This window comes from Sceloporus occidentalis, unplaced genomic scaffold (assembly GCF_023333645.1).
Source record: "Sceloporus occidentalis isolate IW3139 unplaced genomic scaffold, rSceOcc1.0.p SCAF_6, whole genome shotgun sequence".
NCBI classification, from domain to species: domain Eukaryota; kingdom Metazoa; phylum Chordata; class Lepidosauria; order Squamata; family Phrynosomatidae; genus Sceloporus; species Sceloporus occidentalis.
Window position 1 is genome coordinate 14,126,875 of NW_028316986.1, and position 19,914 is coordinate 14,146,788.

Consider the following 19,914-nt stretch of genomic DNA (forward strand, 5'->3'; position numbering starts at 1 on the left):
GTTCTCTAGGAGTGTGGAGGGCATTTACACCTTGTTTGGAGCCCCCATGACCCCCTCCTAGGAGTCAAAATAATTTGGGATACCAGGTGTTCTGGATTTCTTTGCCATTTTGAGGCAAAAAAGGTTTTTTGCCAAATTTTGCAAAAAAACATTCTCCCCCCTCAAAATGACCTAAAATGCCCTCTATGGGTCCAGAAAGACCAAAGACATATTGAGAATGTCCCCTAAAGGCTGTTTGAGGACATTTGGGGGCAAAAAAATGATAATTCTTTTTGTGGGGGCTGGTGCCATGAGAGGGTGAGGCCCTCCAAGATTTCCTGGGGGGGGGGGCAATGAGCCTTCCATAGCTGCCCACCTTGATCTACACATTAGCATTCAATGCTTTAAAATTAAAAAAAAATGTTTAAATAAAAACTGGCTATTTCTTCTGTACCTCGTGAAAATTTGATGTCTGAGATCATTTCCTTTCTGTGATGGAAAGAGAGCATATCTTCCACAGTATCAGCATTCACCACGAGAAAACTCCCATCATTCAAACCGACAGCCAAGGCTTTCCCATCAGGGGAGAAGGCACAGCATCTTCCACCTACAAAGATATTCAGAAAGAGTATGTTTATGATGCCTGTAGAGGTGGCAGTTCACCCAGACTAAAGGTTATCTCAAGTAAATGTCTTAAAATTCATTATCACATTGTGAAAAAGCTATAAGAGGGCTTTACAGAAGTATTTACATGACTGGCTCCATGTTTGCTGTACCAAATTCCTGGTGGATTGACTTGCATGGCTAAACTGGTTACAAATTATGCAGATAGGATGTAAAGTGTAACACATACAGCGTAATCAAACTATATTAACACACACACAAATGAAGAGTACCTTTCTTAAGTTTTCTCACAGCCAGCATACGATGCTGGGAGGAAAGCTCCCAGATCCGCAGAGTTTTATCATCACTCACTGTCGCACAGATGGGCAAGAGGGGATGAGCTGCCAGACCCCAGACTTCCCCTTCCATATGACCCTGTTTATAGGTTTGTAAAAGAAAAAAAAATATTGGACAACTCTGTTGCAATTCTAATCTAGGATTAATATCTAAAGATCATTTTTCCCCTGTGCTGCTTTCTACCAAGTTATGGGATCTCCACTATTCTTATTTATTCACCTCTATTCCCGTTTGTACTAAGGAAATAATGTTCCTTTCAATTTCAGAATCTCACAACCATTTGGTACATTTCTGCCCCCTGATTTCCATTCAGCAGCTATAATTAACAGGAATGCAAAAAATTAGCAGTGAAATGCTCTGCCAGCCTGGTTGTATTCCAGAAGCTTCCTATACTCGAAAAATACAAACAGCACTTCCAATTAAGATGGGACTTTTTACATTATAATTTTGAAGCTTTGGAAACAAAAGGATGTGATGAATTTCAAAACATTAAGCACTTTAAGTAGAAGAATGTGAGTGTTATAAAGCAAAAAAGGATGCATGGAAATTAATCAGCAAACCAAAGAGTACATATATATCAGCATATATAGAAATACCAGGTGTCCTGGATTTCTTTCTTATGGCTATTTCACATTTTCATAGGACAAAATAAAGTATACCTGCACAAGTAGAGTCATAGGACCACTTTTATCAATTTCCAGAATTTCACCATTTTTTGTTCCCACCAGAATATGCCCATGTCCTAAAGTGATGGCACGGATGGATGGATTGTCTTCCAAAAGCAACCCTAGACGTTTAATGGGAAGAAAACAAACACATCCCTTCATTGGAATTTCTTGATTTTAAAACCTAAGATAAGCTACTTTTTTAATAATGTGTTTTAAAATTAATTTTGCATGCAAAACTGTTTTAATATTATAATTTATTTAATGCTATTTCATCATATCAAAATTTTGTCTGTTAATATTTGTATTTTTTTTACAGATACTCTTTAAAATATCTTTTGAATTGTATCTGCTTTAATCTTGTTGTAAGCCATTTTAGGTCCCTGGTTTAGTAAAAAGATGGGATATGAGTCAAACAAAGCAACCTATAAATAAAATAAATAAGCCTTCCATATGCTATAACAGAGCACAAATTTACAGATAGTAACTCCTGCTACTACTACTTCTTCTCTTCCCCTTCCTCTTTATTTAGAATCATAGAATCATAGAGTTGGAAGAGACCACAAGGGCCATCCAATCCAACCCCCTGCCATGCATCCCTGACAGATGGCCATCCAGCCTCTGTTTAAAGACCTCCAATGAAGGAGACTCCACTACACTCCAAGGAAGGAATGTGTTACACAGTTTTACTATCAGGAAGTTCCTCCTAATGTTGAGGTGGAATCTCTTTTGCTGTAGCTTGCATCCATTGTTCCGGGTCCTAGTCTCCAGAGCAGCAGAAAACAAGCTTGCTCCCTCCTCAATATGACATCCCTTCAAATATTTAAACAGGGCTATCATATTGCCTCTTAACCTTCTCTTCTCTAGGCTAAACATCCCCAGCTCCCTGAGTCGTTCCTCATAGGGCATGGTTTCCAGACCCTTCACCATTTTAGTCGCCCTCCTTTGGGCACGCTCCAGTTTCTCCACATCCTTTTTGAATTGTGGTGTCCAGAACTGGACACAATATTCCAGGTCGGGCCTGACCAAAGCAGAATAGAGTGGCAATATTACTTTCCTTGATCTACACACTATACAGTGGAACCTCGCCATACGCGGGGGATCCGTTCCGGATCCCGCCGCGTATGGCGATTTCCGCCTATGCTCAAGCCCTATTGTAAACAATGGGGCTCGTGCACGGCGGCGTGGAGGTGCGCGCGGTGCAACGGGCGTGCACACGCGCCCATTCAACTGAATGGGATGCGCTGCCCTTTTTGCTCCGCGCGCGCCCAGCGGCTTGAGTGCGTACGCTCAAAGCCGCTTATAAAAAGTCCGCGTATGCGGAGGCCCCACTGTACTTTTATTGATGCACCCTAAAATTGCATTGGCCTTTTTAGCTGCCGCATCGCACTGTTCACTCATGTTCAACTTGTGGTCTACTTGGACTCCCAGATCCTTTTCACATGTAGTTTCATTCAGCCAGGTGTCGCCCATCCTATATCTGTGCATTTCATTTTTCTACCCTAAGTGCAGTACCTTACATTTCTCCCCGTTGAATTTCATTTTGTTAGCTTTGGCTTTCTAGTCTATTCAGGTCACCTTGAATTTTGATCCTGTCCTCTGGGGTATTAGCTACTCTCCCTAGTTTGGTGTCATCTGCAAATTTGATAAGTATGCCCCCAATTTTGTCCTCCAAGTCACTGACCAGCAAGAACAATGCAGTGTTATATTTGCATTCTGCCCTGCAATATAGATAAGACAACAGCTGTCCCAAGATCTTTGCAGCTGAGAAGGTGGTCTGAATCTGGAGTTCTCAACCACTCTGGGCTGGAGATAATAATGCTTGTACTGCAATATTCTTGCAAACAAGCTAATGAAATGTGGGCTAGGCAATGCAACTGTTAGGTGGATTAGTAATTGGTTGACCAGCTGAACCCAAAGGGGGCTCAGCAATGACCTCTTCATCTTGGAGGGAAGTGACCAGTGGGATGCCACAGGGTTCTGTCAAGGGCCCAGTGCTATTCAACATATTGCAGATTCTAAAACATTCTATATAAACATATAATATTAGATGTTTCATCACAAAACAAAGACAAAGATAGCATGAAAAGAGAAGTCGGTCTGTTAGAAGGAAGTAATCCCTCCTCACTTGTTTCTTCCAGATGACAGAGAAGCTATACCTTTTGAGCTAGGTGACAACGTTGCTCTTTTAATGGCATATGTCTTCAGGCACCTCTCAAATGTGTCATCCCAAAGTGCCACCACACCATCCTTTCCACCTGTCACAAAGCCCTGCACAAAAACAGATTTATACATCGATTTAATGTTTGAATGTGTAGGGGTTGGTAATAAAGTGTTATCCAAAATGCCAGAGTCCCAAGAGGGCACCCACAACCAACATTTAATAGTGGAATTTTATTAGCTCAGGTGAAGTTGCTGAGAGGGTTTGTGACACCTGAAAGCAGGGATCAAGTGTGTGTATATCAGTCCTGAGAAACAGAACTCCAGAATGTAAGGCCCAAATGTAGTTTTACTTATAATAGCAAAAGGAGTATCCTGGGGCAGTTTTGGGATTAAGGTGAAGCTCCCAGAGAGAAGAATACAACTGGAAGTCTGAAAATGGCTGGACAGTAAGTGCAAATGTCTCTGGACAATGGAGTTTCTTCTCCAGAGGGAAGTATTTTTATTTTCTGTCCATGTGTAAGTCCAGGGTTTATCACCCACCATCACTCCTATCAATGAAGAGATTATGCAGATTCCAATCTTAAGAGTTCTATAGTTGGCTGTGCTCTTGAGCCTCTCTCATGCTGAGCCAGCAGGATCTCCATATATGGTCCTTATATGGCATGGCGAGGTGCCCTTTTGGCTACATGCCTAAAACATCCCTTTTGATATCAAACTGGTATCAAAAAGAGGGGGTGCGGAGGGAGGCTAGACCTTAGAGTAACAAAATGTTCATGTACTGTGAAATGTTATTGCAATTCCTGACTTCAATTAGATTTATGACCATTAATGCTAAGACAGCAAAATGTAGTGACCCAGGGTTTAAATGAGCAAGTCTAGTAAATGATTATAATTTGGAAATAAAACAATAAGCAACCAGGGGCAGGAAGAAAATCTGTCGAGAATTGTTTTAAGGTCAAACTAATAACATTAGTAACATTAGGGAGAATTTAGCCAAGTGTGGCTTTTTAAATCCACACTGTAACCTTGTGCTACACAGTAAACATTGTTCAGGTACCTGTTCAGGTATTGCAGATTCAGAACCATGACTTCCTTGACTGAATTTAACCTCTGGAATGTGATCTTCCTTTATTATCACTATCATCACCCAGGAAAATGCTTGCACAGGTTGATTCTCCCTTATCCAGAATTGCAAAATCCAAAATATTCCAAAATCCACAACTATCTGCATGGGTGGCTGAGATAGTGATACCTTCGCTTTCTGATTGTTCAGTGTACACAAACTTTGTTTCAAGAACAAAATTATTAAAAATATTGTGTATAAAATTACCTTCAGGCTATATGTATAAGGCGTATTTTATTGTTGCTGTTGTGATTGTGTGCCTTCAAGTCATTTTTGAATTATAGTGACCTTAAAGAGAACTCATCATAGGGTTTTCTTGGCAAGATTTGTTCAGAGAAAGTTTGCCATTGCCTTCCTCTGAGGCTGAGACTATGCGACTTGACCAAGGTCACCCAGCAGGTTTCATGACTGAACTGGCATTCGAACCCTGGCCTCCAGAGTCATAGTTCATCATCCAAATCACCATGCCATGCTGGTGTATACAAGGTGTATACAAAATGAAAATGAATTTCATGTTCAGATTTGAAGTCCATCTCCATGTTTTCTCCTTATGTATATGCAAATATACTGAAATCAAAAACATTTCTGGTTCCAAGCATTTCAGATAAGGGAGACCCAACCTGTCTTTCTTTTAAATTGTATGTCTTGGTCCAAGGAATTTTCCTCCAGAAGAACATGCTGACACTGTGAAAATTACATGGTATAATACCCTGTTCCCTATCACCCAACGGAAAGCCACACCAGAAAAGATTAGTAGGTCATCCTGGTGAATCAAGGAGCCATCCAGATAGGCCAGAATCTGAACAAAATGGGAGCCCTGAGCCATAAGCTCATATATTCTAATACAGTTTGTCAAAGTGGCTGAGTCGCTTCTGCAAAGCACATGTGCTGGGAAAATTTCATCAAGCCAGCAAATATGATAGAAGTTTTGTCTATAGGTTAGGCATCAGATGGTTATATACAGTGTTCTTTAAAGTAAACAGTCATTCTCAAATTAGCACAGTTACTTAGATATAACTCTTTGGCAAAAAAGTTGAAGAAGAATGGTATATAATGCATGCCCTTCTTTTCTATCTCAGGTGCAGCTTAGCATGCTTGTGTGTGGACCTTAAGGGTATTTACTGTATTGTTCTTAAGTTTGCTTTATGTTTTTAATTCCAGATTGTTTAATTGTATTTTAAGAGGGGTGGGTGGGTTGAGGGTTTGGACTGTATATTTTAATCTTGTAAGCCGGCTTGATTGCATTTTGTAGAGAGGCGGGATATGAATAAATTTCATTATTATTATTATTATTACCAAAGTAAAACTGTGAGTGTATATGCAGTGGGCTGTGAAATGGAATATGGACAGATATGGTTTTGAAATCCCAAAGTCAAATTAACAATTAATAATTTGGTGATGACAGCAGAGATATATACCTTATCTAAGGCATGCATAGCAAATACAGGTCCATCATGAGCTTTCACTGTTTTGAGCAACAAAATATCTTTCCAGATATAAATATCTCCTGTTGCAGATCCAGAGAAAACCAGGTCCTCTATTCGTCCATAGGAAACACTCATCATGGTTTCCTGTTTCCCAATATTTCCAAAGATGCCACGTTTGGAGGTAAAACCACCACCTGTAATGACAAAGCAATAGGCATGATTAACAATTGATACAATATTTCTATTTATCTTATCAACAGCCTAAATGAATGTTTCTAACCACATTTATTCTGTGGTGATATTTACACAGATACATAGAATAAGATACAACTTACAAACACAGCAGTGACTATTCTAATACAGGCACATTCTTCCAAGAATTAATGTCCACTTCCCATGTGGAGGAGAATGTTTCAGGCTTTTAAAGCTGAATATTAGAGATTAATAGGCATAATATCCTCTAAAGACTACTTTAGAAGACTTAGGTCACTGTCTTGACCAGGGTTCGGGGCTTGTAGTCTTCCAGATGTCAAACTGTAATTCCCAGCATCTCTAAATCAGCATAACCATAAATTGTAAGTCTGAGGGCAGGAACTGTCAAATTAACAATTGTAAGCCACTTGTGTAAAGTGCCATGCATATGGGTAGCAATAAATAAACAATAGTTTTTTAAAAATTAACTGCTCTTAGATTCCTGAACGAAAAGTGCGCCCAGCAGTGATGGTGAACCTTTTCGAGGGTGAGTGCCCAAACTGCAACCCAAAACCCACTTATTTATTGCAAAGTGCCATGTCCCTCTGGCTTTCTAATAACAAACTCTGGCAAACTCTGTGCTGGGACGATGGCACATGATGATGATGATGATGATGATGATGATGATGATGATGGCAGTGGTGGCAGCAGTGGTGAGAGGAATACTCCTCACATTTCATATGTTTGATATGACTATGAGCAGGTGCATGACAGAAACGTTCAGAACAGGAGACAAAAAATAGCAAAGGGACTTAAATTCTTCATATGACATAGTACCTGTTTGATGCCAAAATTTGATGTGCTTCATGCCAACTGTCACAAGCTTATCAGCATGATGAGGATTGCATTTCACTACAAATATCTTGTCTTTATGACCCCTGCAATATATTAAAAAGTAAAGCGAATGTAAGTTGTCTGCCTATCCTTATATTGGAAATTTTGTAAAATTGTGAGGTGTGCATGAGTAAACACATTAAAGAACATCTGAAAAGAAATACTAGTTGTGATTAATTTTAGGAATTAAAAATATAGTAAAATGTAAGGAATGGAGGTTTCCTGATTGAAAAGGTATCACGCCTCTTCTGGGGTGTCACCCACTGCGGGCCACACTCCCCTCACCACTGTTGCTGAACAGGGGTAGGAAACATACTTCTGTATGTAGTTAGCTGTGCCTGTGTGGGATGCATGGATCTTTTCTTTTCATCATAGAGTCCTACATGGCAAAAGCTTTTAAAAGGCAATTGGGAGGGGGAACTCACCCATTCATTCTTTACCTAAATCTCTCATACTCTTCTTTTCTAGAGATTTGGTAGAATATAATATAATAATTTTTTATTATGGTCACAGACCAGTACAGAAATCTGGCAGAGATTTGATCCCGATGCAGTCTTGCCATCTTCATCTCTTAATTTACTCAAATTTAATTGTATGGAAAGAGCCAGTTAAAGATATTAACACTAACATAAACCTATTACTGAATCTGCCAACTGCACTTCAAATGCACTATGTTCAGAAAAACCATTAAGACACATGATTGGCTAAAACACTGCCCCACAGTTCTTATTTTATAAAAAAGGAAATTCTATTTAAAAGTTGAAATGAGAACATTCTTTAGAAAACCAAACTATGACCAAACTCTTTCCTACTGCTTCAACCCTTCAAGCAGTAACCAAAGCTTCCTAGCTCTTGCTAGGTTAACAGCTAAGCTCCCAGACACCAAATTAAATCAAAGACTCACTAGAAAATGTTTATTCATATTTAGGAAGGGAAAGATGAAAGCAGGGCTAGAACAGGTGGCCTGGCAGAAACAGGTGAGACTTGCAAATCTATTTATATCAAATAAAATTCTACCACTAAAATTGAAATGTAGATGTACTCAGAGAGGGAATTTCCACTTCAGCTGAACATCATAGATACAGCAGGAGGGCATACATAGGTCATTTGATTCAAATGTTTTGGACACTGCAGAATCAAGGATGAGATGAATGTATGGAGACCCTGATACATAGATACATATCCACATAAGTGGTGTGTGTGTGTGTGGTGGGGGGAGCCTGTCGCCTACCTGCTCTGTCTGCATTCATCATCCTGCACCACATCCAACATTATTTCACAAAAGACCTTAGCTGAGTGGAGCAGATTTTTGGGGGTACAGGGAAAGCATGAAAGCACCTTTAAATGACCATTAACTCTATGCTAATCATGAGAGAAAACCTGACGATCCAAGGCAAGGATTTCAGTGTATCCAATCCATGCAACCAAAGCAAATAATGTCCTGATCAGGTTTTTATTCACTGCAAAAAAAGAAGGGGAAAACCACAATCGAGATAGAAGACAATCAGAACGCACACTCTTCTGTGTGTCCAACCTCAACCCATTCATTAGAAAATGTCATGTGTAGAGAATATATGCATACATTTAAGGTGAATATGTGATGGTGCTGAGGAGGCTGGACTCTTGAAACAGCATACTACAATTGTGATTTAACAATATTCTCAAAAATATACAATTCAGAATGTTAATACGACCATGTTCTTACTTCGTTACTGCCATCTTCTCTCCCTTTTTCCAGTCCCAGAGTACAATGGTATGGTTGTCATCTAATCCAATCGATGCCAAACATTTACCATCGGCTGTACAGAAGCAATTCAGAACATGAAATATGAGACACTGTGACATTAAAATGCACATCCTCAGATAACCACAGCATGGATAACTTTATCTACCAAGCATTCAGTCTTTAAGAAAGCAACTTTTTGATTGTCTGTTGACAGGGACAAGCCCAGCATGGTGTTGTGGTTTAAGTGTTGCATTACAACTCTGGAGACCAGAGCTGAAATCCCTATTCAACCACGGAAACCCACTGGATGACCTTGGGTAAGTCATATACACTAAGGTTCATCTTAGTGTTGCCATAAGTCAGAAATGACCTGAAGGCACACAACAGCAACAAATTAGAAGGGACACATCTCATTATCTGGCTTTCAACAAGCTGCAGGTGCCAATCAGCCAATCACTGGGCTAAATTGAAACCCATCAATTGAGTCTTACAGAGAGACATCAATGGCATGGCAAGCTGCCTACCAGTCCTTCCCAACTATTGTCCAGGCATCACTGGCAAATAGAGCAAAAGGAGAGGAAAACACTATGAAGTACTGTATAGTATATATGTGCCAATGGTTCACTGAACACATTAACTATTGAGTCTCACTGCAGAATGTCACATGTTTATGACTAAGCAATGTGAAATCCAGATGGTCTCTATTGTCAAGGAACCACTTTGTCTTACTTTTGGGCCTGACATCAAGATGAGGGAAGCCATGGAGCTCTACAGCAATGTTCATTAAGTTGTTTCTATTCAGGATCAGCTGTTTTCCTAGTCTGTGTAGGGTGAAGAGAAGTCAAGTGTAGGAAGCTACTCCAGAAAAGGAAGGCAATCTCTCTCTAGGATCTTTCTTCAGGCTTTGGGGTCCGCATATAACTGCAGCGCAGCCCAAGTATCACTTAAAAGAGTGAAGACTCTCCCTCTTATCTTATCTTAATCTTATCTTATCTCAGGAGGAGAATTGAGAATATCCTTGGTACCTATCTTGTGAAATTTGGGAAATAGAGACTTTTACTTCTTCTGATATCAGGGTCCTTAGTTTGATTTTAAAAGACAACAATTGATGGGCCTGATTACTGAGATCCAGGACAGAATGAGCCTGTTCACTCCCTCATCCCATCAGTTGCTGTTTGCTTATAAACAAAAGTACATGTTCCAAGCATTGAGTTCTTTTATATTGTTTGTTCCATAGTTTGAACTCACTGTATGGTGTAGCTAAAATCTTTGCTGGTCTTCTTGTCTGCTGACCACAAGCGAAGGAAGTGGTTATGAAAGACTGCTGATAGATGTACAGGTATATGGTGTGTGTGTAGAGAGATACTGCTGTATCAGGGTACCATGCACCCAGGAACTGGGTTTAACCTTACCCCAGATAAATCTGCTTGAGGCCCTTCCTTATTCTTCCAGTAGTATAAGAAGCTGGGTACTGACTAGATCTGAGGACTCATCTACCTGTGAATCTGACAGTAAAAGGTCTAACCTGACCTACACAGGGTGGGAAAGGCCAGCGGCCCCAAAGCCAATAGTTGAAAGTGTAATTTCAGAGATTTTTTTGGTTTGGTTTTTTCCCCACGAGAAAGCTGCCTCCTGAGAACTCGCCCTACACTCATTGCCATTGAGTAGGGCCTGTCTAGGAGGACAGGACAGTTTCTCCCATCTGGTAAAGAGCTCAACTATGATGGGACCCAGACTGCTACTCTAAGGAGAGGAGGCGCTATCATAAAGGTACTCCAGGAAGCACAGAAAAAGGAAAATTGTCTTCTATAAATCAGTATTATCTGTGTTAGCATGGTGAATGAGCAGTTTAATTTTTTCACTCCAGTGGTAGTGGAATGGATAGCAGCTTACCTGAAAAATCAAGTGCACACACTCCTCTTTGGTGTTGGCCTTTTAGCAGTGATAAACATTTGAGTGTCTGGGTATCCCAAACATGTATAGCGGCATCCCTCCCAACCTAAATGAAAGGACTGGATCTTAGAAGTTGTACATACAAAACCAGTCAGTAATTATTCTTAGCTATCACAATCTTTTATAAACAAAGGTCTAGTTTTCTGAACCTGCAGTCTCCTAAGTGCCCTTTACTGTAATTTATCAAGAGCTACCTGAGGCTTCCTGCCCACATTTTCCCTTAGCCTTGGGTTCTTACCCACAATCTGCCGCCCACAACCTCATTTCCATTTTGAGAACTGATGCACTTCTCCATTTCTATATCTTCCCCTTAATTCTTATATTTTAAAAAAAATGTCCATGAGATGTCAGTGGCCCTTTGCAACACTCCTGTCATGTAGAGTTTGGCTAATTCTCCAGTTTTCCAAGGAGCAACAGCTTATGAAACAGGCAGATGACAGCTAGAACACAGATGGCACAACACAAGTCTCATGAATAACAATGAATGGATACAAGTGAGAACACACTGACATGCCTATTTTACAGCACTGACAGTGGTGAAGCATTCTTACTTTGCTCCTATTGTTTATATTCTCAGGTAGAAAATCAGCTGATTTTTGGCTGGTAAATCAGACCCTATCAAACAGGCAAAGAAACTCTTGGAAACCTGTAGTGTCAATTTTTTATACTCTCCAAATGTAAAATGGCTACTATCATTGCTGATTCTGCCACCATTTTTATTTTACCACCCCAAGAGAACACTTCAAACCTGTCTTTATGGGATCCATTTCAGGTAGGGACATACTACTTGGTGTGGATCAGCCAACAATTTATGCAGTTTGAGTCTCCTTATCCAAAATGCTTGGAAGCGGAATTTGGGATTTTATTTTATTTTGGAATATTTGTATTTACATAATAAGATATCTTGGAGATGGGACCTAAGCCTAAACTTGAAATTCATTAGTTTTGTATACAATGCATAAACATAAACCTAGGGTATTTTTATAGACAATATTTTTAATAATTCTGTGCATGAAACAAAGCTTGTATGCAGTGAACCACCAGAAAGCAAGGATTTCTCAGCCACCCATGTAAATAATTTTGGAATTTGGAATTCCCAATAAGGGATACTCAATCTGTAGTCTTAATCCTTGTTTAGTTTGATTATTGGCAACAAGTTGGATGGATGTGAATGGGTAAGTCTACAAAGTCAATGTCTCTTTGTGTGTGAGAGCTGACACTAGCCACTAAAGGAGACAGTTGTATAATCTCTCCTCTGAACTGAGAAATGTTAATAGCAAATATCTAGTCCAATAACATTCCTTTAGGGGACAATGTGCTTTATGGCAGGGGTGGGAACTGTGGCAGAGCTATGTTTTACCTCTGTGCCCCTTACTGCTGTGCTTTCCTCTAAAATATGCCCCAGAAAAGAACAGAAGTCTATTTTTTTAGATGATTTAAACAAGAAACTGCTTCTCCAGGCAGTATTTAGGAACAAGTGATTTTATACCAAATGTTTAATTTGGAGTGGGATCTAGTGGCTTGGAGAGCTGTAAAAAAAAAAAAGGACTAAAGCTGCATGCGGCCTGTGAGTCGCATTCTTCTCGCTTCTGCTTTAGATGATGTTTCAATTCTAGGCATATGTTTATGAAATAGATTATCTAGATCTTTTTCAATCTGGCTCCAGGGCTGGATTTGACACTAGATAGCCATAATCACCCTGGTGGAGAAGGCCAGGAGTCCCTGATAGTTTTCCTTGATCTCTCAGAGATTTTTTGATACCAACAGTCATAATATTTTGCTGGAACAGCTCTGTAGCATGGGAACCAGAAGCATGGAGTGGTCCTGCTTGGGATAGTATTAGAAAATAACAAGGAAATGGAGAGGATTCTATTCCATAAAAATTATTGCCATGCTATATAACATCTGTATGAAGCTACTGGATGAAGTCATTCATTTAAAATGATATGTCTGTCATCAGTATGCTGATGACACTCAGCTAGGGCTGTATCTGCACTGCAAAAATAATGCAGTGTGACACCACTTTAACTGCTATAGAATTCTATGTTTCTATATAGTTTTCAGAGACATATAGCTTCTGTCAGAGAGCTCGGGTACTACAACCAACTACAAATCCCATGATTCCACAGCACTGAGTCATGGCAGTTAAAGTTGTGTCGCCTAAATCTCTCTATACCAGGGAAAGCCAAAGTGCATCTTTCCAATGTTGCTAGATTGCAAATCCTAGCAGCACTGCAGTCCAACAATACCTAAAAGAATGCCTGATTTCCATCCCTGGTTTAGGCCATATGGTTCAGACAAGCTTGTGAATATGTCAGCCCACTGCCTGCATCTGGAATGAGTAATTCTTCCTATAGCAATTTTCCTGTGCTATGACATCTTCAGAAAAGACTTTTCTTTGGGTTTCACTATCAGGGGAAATTCACTGTGTAGGAACAAGGGAGTAGAACTTCATAGTGGCATTACCTTCCCAAAAGAAATTGGACAAGTACCGATACTCCTAACATTCTATCACTAGGTTAAAATCTACTTGTTTTTTATGGATTTGGAAGTGTGATTTATATATTCTCTTCTGTTGTTTTTATGCCTCTGATTTTATTTTATGGTTGCAGTGCAGTATAGTGTATCGGTGGCATTTTGTTTATGTTGGTTTTAAAAAACAACTGAATAAATAAGTACTAAAACATTCAAGTACTTCCCCTTGAAAACCCTCTGCTGCATGCTTGGGGCCATGGGTTCTTTCCTATGTGAAATTCTATTTCTCCATTCCAGTTCTGCATCCTTATCAGACAACATTTTTTTTATACCACTGGACTGCAATCTTTTTTCCCTGAAATAACCCTCAGCTTTATTAGTCTGTCCTCTTCTGCTTTTCCTTCTGCCACTCTTGCAGTCTCTTCAGTACTTTGTCTTTCTTTTGCTATTTGGCTTTTGGCTACTGATCCACTGAGCTTCAAGCCTTCAAGCAGTTCCTTCCTCCTTTCTGAATTCTATTTTGGGGTTATCCTTTGACCAGCACTATCACATTGATGATTCATATAACATCCTCTACATTTCTACTGGCTACCCTCTAGCCAAACTAAAGAAAATGTTTCCTATGATTTATACTTTTGGATGTTTAGTCATCAATGGCTTCTTACATCCTTCAAACTGAACTTCTTTATTTTCTTTTAAACTTTCTCCTACCTTTCCTGTACATACTACTATCCTTTTCTTTTGGCAGAGATGTATTATATTGTTGTAAGTATCTCCCACTTCCTTTTGATACCCCACACAAGCCAATAAAGCAGACCTGTCCAGGTACCACCAGCACAGTACAAGTGGTATGCTGTTAGCTTAAACATAAATTTTTTATAGGAATAATTAACACCTTTTCTTTTCATATTTCTTCAAACTTTTATCTTACATCATTTCACGTTTTTCCCTCTCATGTAAGACAAACCCACACACTTTAAACAGAAAACTGAAGAAGGTAACATTCTAAGGCTGTAGCAGTACTGCATAAATAATCCAGTTTGACACCACTTTAACTGCCATGGCTCAATGCTATGGAATTCTGGAACTGTAGTTTAATGAGACATCTGGGCTTCTCTGTCAGGGAACTCAGGTGCCACAGCAAACTACAGTTCCCAGAATTGCATACCACTCAGCCAGGGCAATTAAAGTGGTGACAACCTGGATTACTTCAGCAGTGCAGATGCCACAGTTTACATGTTTACTTGGAAGTGTCAATTGACTATATAGTGAAATGTGTTACATGATATAATTCCCACAGTGCCAAATCCATTTGGGTTAAAGGTGGGCATGATATTCTATAGAAATATTTGTAGAAAATTGACTGAGGGAAATTAGGGCTCCATTACTACTTTTCCTTCAAAACAAAAAAGGCTTTTCATTTGCATGTGGTCTCTAGATGGTACCACAATACAAATAAGAAGTAGGAACCCACAACAAAGAAACAAAACCCTTCAAGTATTTTCAGAAGCCTTCAGGAGTTACTGAATGTTGAGTGTAATTTCATAAAAATGGAAATCTGTGTTTGTGTGTGTGTGCATATGCACCTTTATGTATGAAACTTGACAGCATAGTAGTGTATTCCCAGGAGATGGTGTGCAAGTCTTGTTGCACAAGGTGCAGGATGGAGAATATGGATGCATTGCAATATTTTTGTTGCAGGTGCCATTTGTAAAATGTTAAATTATGACATTACGTCCTATCAACAGTTTATTATCTGAATTTTGCAAAACAAAACTGCTTAGAATTAATACAGAAATAGGAAAGGCCATCTTTTACATTGATAAAAACTCACTTGTCCAGTAGCAACATAATCTTTCACAGGATGGATGGCTAAGCTGAGGATATCATCATCATGACCAAGATACAGTCTTTGGGTATGTTGTTGTCTACTATACACAACAGCAACAGCAGCAATATGATAAACCACCTCCCCGGTCTGCGTGTAGAATAAATTGTTTCGACAGTCATAGCCTCTATAACTGAAATGAACAAAAAAACACATACATAAACATTTCAGTAAGGGTCTTTCAAACTGTGGAAGCCAAGGTTCATGCAACATCATCCTAAATTGCTTTATGTTGAAGCATGTTTCGTTGCAAAAAAAATGCACAACAAGGTTATAGTTTGTGCAAGCATTTTTGCCCCCCTGCAAACAAAATCAGAAAAAGTGCTAAAATTCTTGTCATGAGTTGAGACAATTTCTCTTTGAAAACAAGAATATTTGAGAATATTCCTTCTGTCCCTTGTGTAGGAAACAGTTTGTACGAGATTGATAAGAGCAGCAGTATTGAGAAGCAAGCCTGGGATATATGAAAATGTTACAACCAGCAAGCTATCTGGAACGGGTTAAATGAAGTCTTTTCACATCCTCAAACATTAGTAATTAACATCTACTATCAATTATTTATATGTAGATGGTTATGCAACATTCTCTTTCTTTCCCATTTGCTATTGTTCCAGTTCCAGTTAATGTTCTTAACTAAATCTGATCTTCCAGGTTCCATACAAAATAAGGACTTCACTATCCAATCTTGTATGCTGATGAATCAAATCATGTTTTTTTACATCACTGCAATGGTAGACAAGAAAACACTGCAGCTCCCTTCCCCATTTTTTGTGTATGAAAGATTGTAGCTTTCTGTTTTCCAATTGGAAATTCCAGTCAACCTGATAAGTGATCAGAAAATAACTGGGAAAGTCAAGTAACACAGAGAAGGAAAAGCAATAAGGTTGTTTCAGCGTACTGGAGCAGATTCACTTTGGCCAAACAGAGCGTCTATCTTAGACTAGAGATATGACTGTAAATATGAATTGCCTTACATAAAGAATGGTGTCATCTACATGTTGTCAGATGGTAGAAGCTAGAAGAAGTCTCTAAATGACATCTGCCATAATAAGGTGCTACTATAGTGAGAGCTAGTTTGATGCAATGGTTATAATACTGAAACAGGAGTAGGGAGAGCCAATTCTCCACTTCTTAAGGAAGCTCCATGTGTGACACGCTTAGGCTTCTAAACCTAACTTCCCAGGTTGTGATAGTAGGGACAAGGAAATGACCTTGTATGAGAGGAATATAAATACAGTCCGTCCTTGCCTTACGCGGGGGATCCGTTCTGGATCCCTCTGCGTAAGGCGAATTCCGCCTATGCTCGAGCCCCATTGGAAACAATGGGGCTCGTGCGTGGCGGCGTGGGCACGGGGCGCAACAGGCACACGCACCCATTCAACTGAATGGGACGCGCCGCCCCTTCCGCCCCGTGCGCGCCCCGTGGCTTGAGCGCGTATGCTCAAGGCCGCGTATGGCGCGGGCGCACTGTATAAGTATTTATGTTAGTGTAATTAGTGTGATCTAATCTATGCGCCTTTCCCATTACACAGAAAGGTTCCATGCCAATACCAAATACTTTCAAGAATGGCAGCATGAGAAAATCATACCAAACACATGAACACACTATTAGGGTGAAAACAAGCAGAAGGCCTTTTCCACATCCTTTCACTTAATAAATAGAATGTCTGGATCTAAGACAAGTACCTTCTGGGGGAAGCAGCTACCAGTTTTTAAGTGGGAGATAAAGAAAGAAAACGATTCTATGATTCTATTCTAACTCAAATTTATTGTCAGACTTTATGTTGCCAAAAACAGCACCATCTATACACAGGAGAGAGATATCAAGAGACATGGATAATCCCCAAGTATGACGAAGTTCTTAAAAACCAGGAGGGAAAACCTCAAAACAGCCCAATGAGAACTGAACCAACTCAGTGAGTGTGAAATACCAGTTGACAGTCTGAGTGACAAACTGAAAAAGGCGTGTGTGGCTGGGGTAAGGGTGGGTGCAATGGTATAGCCTGAAAGAGGATATGGCTCACTTGCTGAAGATACTCTGACCAGCAAATTCCAGTTCAGTTCATTTTGGATGGGAGTCTACCAATGTTTGCAACCCCCCCCCCCCCATGGCTGCATCCACACTGCAGAAATAATCCAGTTTGGCACTACTTTAACTGCCATGGCTCAATGCTATGGGATTCTGGGAATTGTAGTTTTGTGAGATGGCCTTCTATGTCAGAGAGCTCTGCTGCCACAACAAACTAAGGGCCCATTCAGACTGACCTTTTTGTGCTGGAAGGAACTGGGAAGCTTCGGTTTCCCCCTCCCTGAATTGCTCTGGAAGCAAGTGCTGACTACCAATCAGGGTATTTTAACCCTGAATGCCCTCTTGGAGAAATCGGGTTAAAGTGAAGGCGCCTTTCCTGTCAATCAAATTTAGTTCCGTGATCGTCATAGATGACGTTTCCTGCACTCATTGGGCAATCGGAAGTGTGCTTCCCTCCTCCTTTTTTTTAAAGAACCAGGCGCCAGTATGCGCAGATTTTGTCAAATTTAAAAACCTCTTGCGTGTGTGTGTTGTGGGTATTTGGGTCAGTGCAAGTTATGATCTTCCCTTGGCCCTGTTTTCAACCCCAAAATGCAAGCTAATGCCATCTCTGCATCCTGTATCCTCCCTCCTTGCCACCCCAGAATGCCTCATACACTAATAATAATAATAATAATAATAATAATAATATAATAAATTCCTCACCTCGGAATTACAGAAAAGGATGCGATGCCATGCATTCTTTGCTTTCCCTAGGCTACCCCTGAATTCCTTAGAGACAGTAGCAAAAGCATTCTGTATCAATTTGTCAATTTGCCAAATTGGAAAGAGAAACGTTGTAACATTCGCACTGTAGCATTCATTAGCAAAGTCAAAAAACGTCTTGCAAAGTACTCTTTGCAGCATTTCCCCTTTGCTGGAAGCGAGGAAATGAAAGGGAAAGTGAACAAGCAGCTAGCCACATTCTATATAATATATATCTACCTGAAGCAAAAAACATGCTCATAGACTGCCAAAAATAATTTTAAAAAATAATTTAAAAAAGGGAAAGCTCCCTGGTGTGAGAGGGAGGCTTGCTCTGTCCCTCTGACATGCCCTGAATTGACCCTTCGTCCTGCTTTACGTTCTATCTATATATCTACCCTATTGCAAAAAACAAAAATAATTTTAAAAATTATCAAAATTTTTTTTTAAAAATTAAAAAAGGGACAGCTGCCTGGTGCGAGCTCCGTTCGCGCCCTCCCTCTGACCTGCCCTGAATTGACCCTTCCTCCTGCCTCTTCCTTCACCTCCTCCTGCTCCGTTATAGAATGCCCTCCATGGCTCCCTTCTTCCCCCCGGTTCCTTCATCCTCCTCCTCCTCCTCCGTCACTTTCTCCAGTTCCCCCCCTCTGCCCTCCCTCTGACTGCCCTTTGCAGTCCCCATCAGTCACCCTGATTCCCCCCTTTTGCCTCCTGTCACCTTTTGCCTCCTGTCAGATTCCCCTTTTTCCATCCTTCCTCTGGCTCTTTCCTCCTCCTCCTCCTCCTTCACCCCGATCAGGGAAGGGAATGATCTGCCCACTGCCCTCCCTCTGACCTAAATCCCTCCCATGAACTTGACCCGATCATGATCAGGGGCAAGTTCATATTCACAGAACCTGGGTTTTTTCAAAAGAGACGACTTTTGCCCCGATTGCAAATGACCTGCACTAAGGGGCATTTGCCACGAAATGCTTGTGCATGCTTCGAAATGGACTGTGAGAGATTCGAGGCCAATATGAACTTCACGTGCAAGAATCGATTTCTGATCTGGGGTAAAGTATAGTCTGAATGGCCCCTAAAATTCCCAGATGTCAAACCGGATGATTTCTGCAGTGCTGATGCAGCCTATAGGACAGAAAGAATCTGAGATTTTAAAAAACTGAATGTGGGGAAAACTGAAACTGACAGATTTATGCACCTAGAAGCAGGGTTTTAAGCATTTAATTTGTACAAATCTGGATATAAATCCATGCCTATGTCAATTTAAATCTTGAATTGCCAGCTTAAGTGTCAACAAGTCTTGAATTATGATGGTCACTTTATTTTCTGAGAGGCTCCTCAACTTTAACACCTGTTCAGAAGGCAGGCACATGATAGTCCTCCCAATGCAAGAAATAGCCATGTCTACTGAATTTGGCAGTTGCAGATGGGGAAGAATTTTGTTTCCATTCGCTTTGAAGAATGTACCAAATTCAAAAGCTTCATATTTGAAGCTGAAAGAATTTGAGGTTTAAAAAATTCCAGAGTCAAAAGTAGTAGATTTTCTGACATCCCTTCCCACTTTGCAACACTGTACAACAGGCCCCATTTGCTCATGCTCTAAAGCCTACATCTGAGGGGATATTAGACTGGGGAGATAGATGGGGAAAGCCATAACAAAAATTGCACAGTCCTTAGCAGAAATCCAGTCATCTCC

At 40.2% G+C, this 19,914-nt stretch overlaps 1 protein-coding gene across 4 annotated transcripts in view; it reads right to left on the reverse strand.

Annotated features, from left to right (window-relative positions):
- Window positions 1-19,914, reverse strand: part of EML6 (EMAP like 6) — a 194,780-nt gene that overhangs the window by 63,397 nt on the left and 111,469 nt on the right. For all 4 annotated transcript variants that reach the window (XM_089528905.1, XM_089528907.1, XM_089528904.1 and 1 more), the window contains exons 14-22: window positions 15,392-15,578; window positions 11,023-11,128; window positions 9,109-9,202; window positions 7,347-7,447; window positions 6,309-6,511; window positions 3,764-3,875; window positions 1,599-1,726; window positions 876-1,017; window positions 434-586 (exon numbers count right to left, since the gene is read on the reverse strand). In XM_089528905.1, coding sequence (XP_089385031.1) covers window positions 434-586; window positions 876-1,017; window positions 1,599-1,726; window positions 3,764-3,875; window positions 6,309-6,511; window positions 7,347-7,447; window positions 9,109-9,202; window positions 11,023-11,128; window positions 15,392-15,578 — 1,226 coding nt within the window. The remainder of the gene's footprint in view (window positions 1-433; window positions 587-875; window positions 1,018-1,598; window positions 1,727-3,763; window positions 3,876-6,308; window positions 6,512-7,346; window positions 7,448-9,108; window positions 9,203-11,022; window positions 11,129-15,391; window positions 15,579-19,914) is intronic.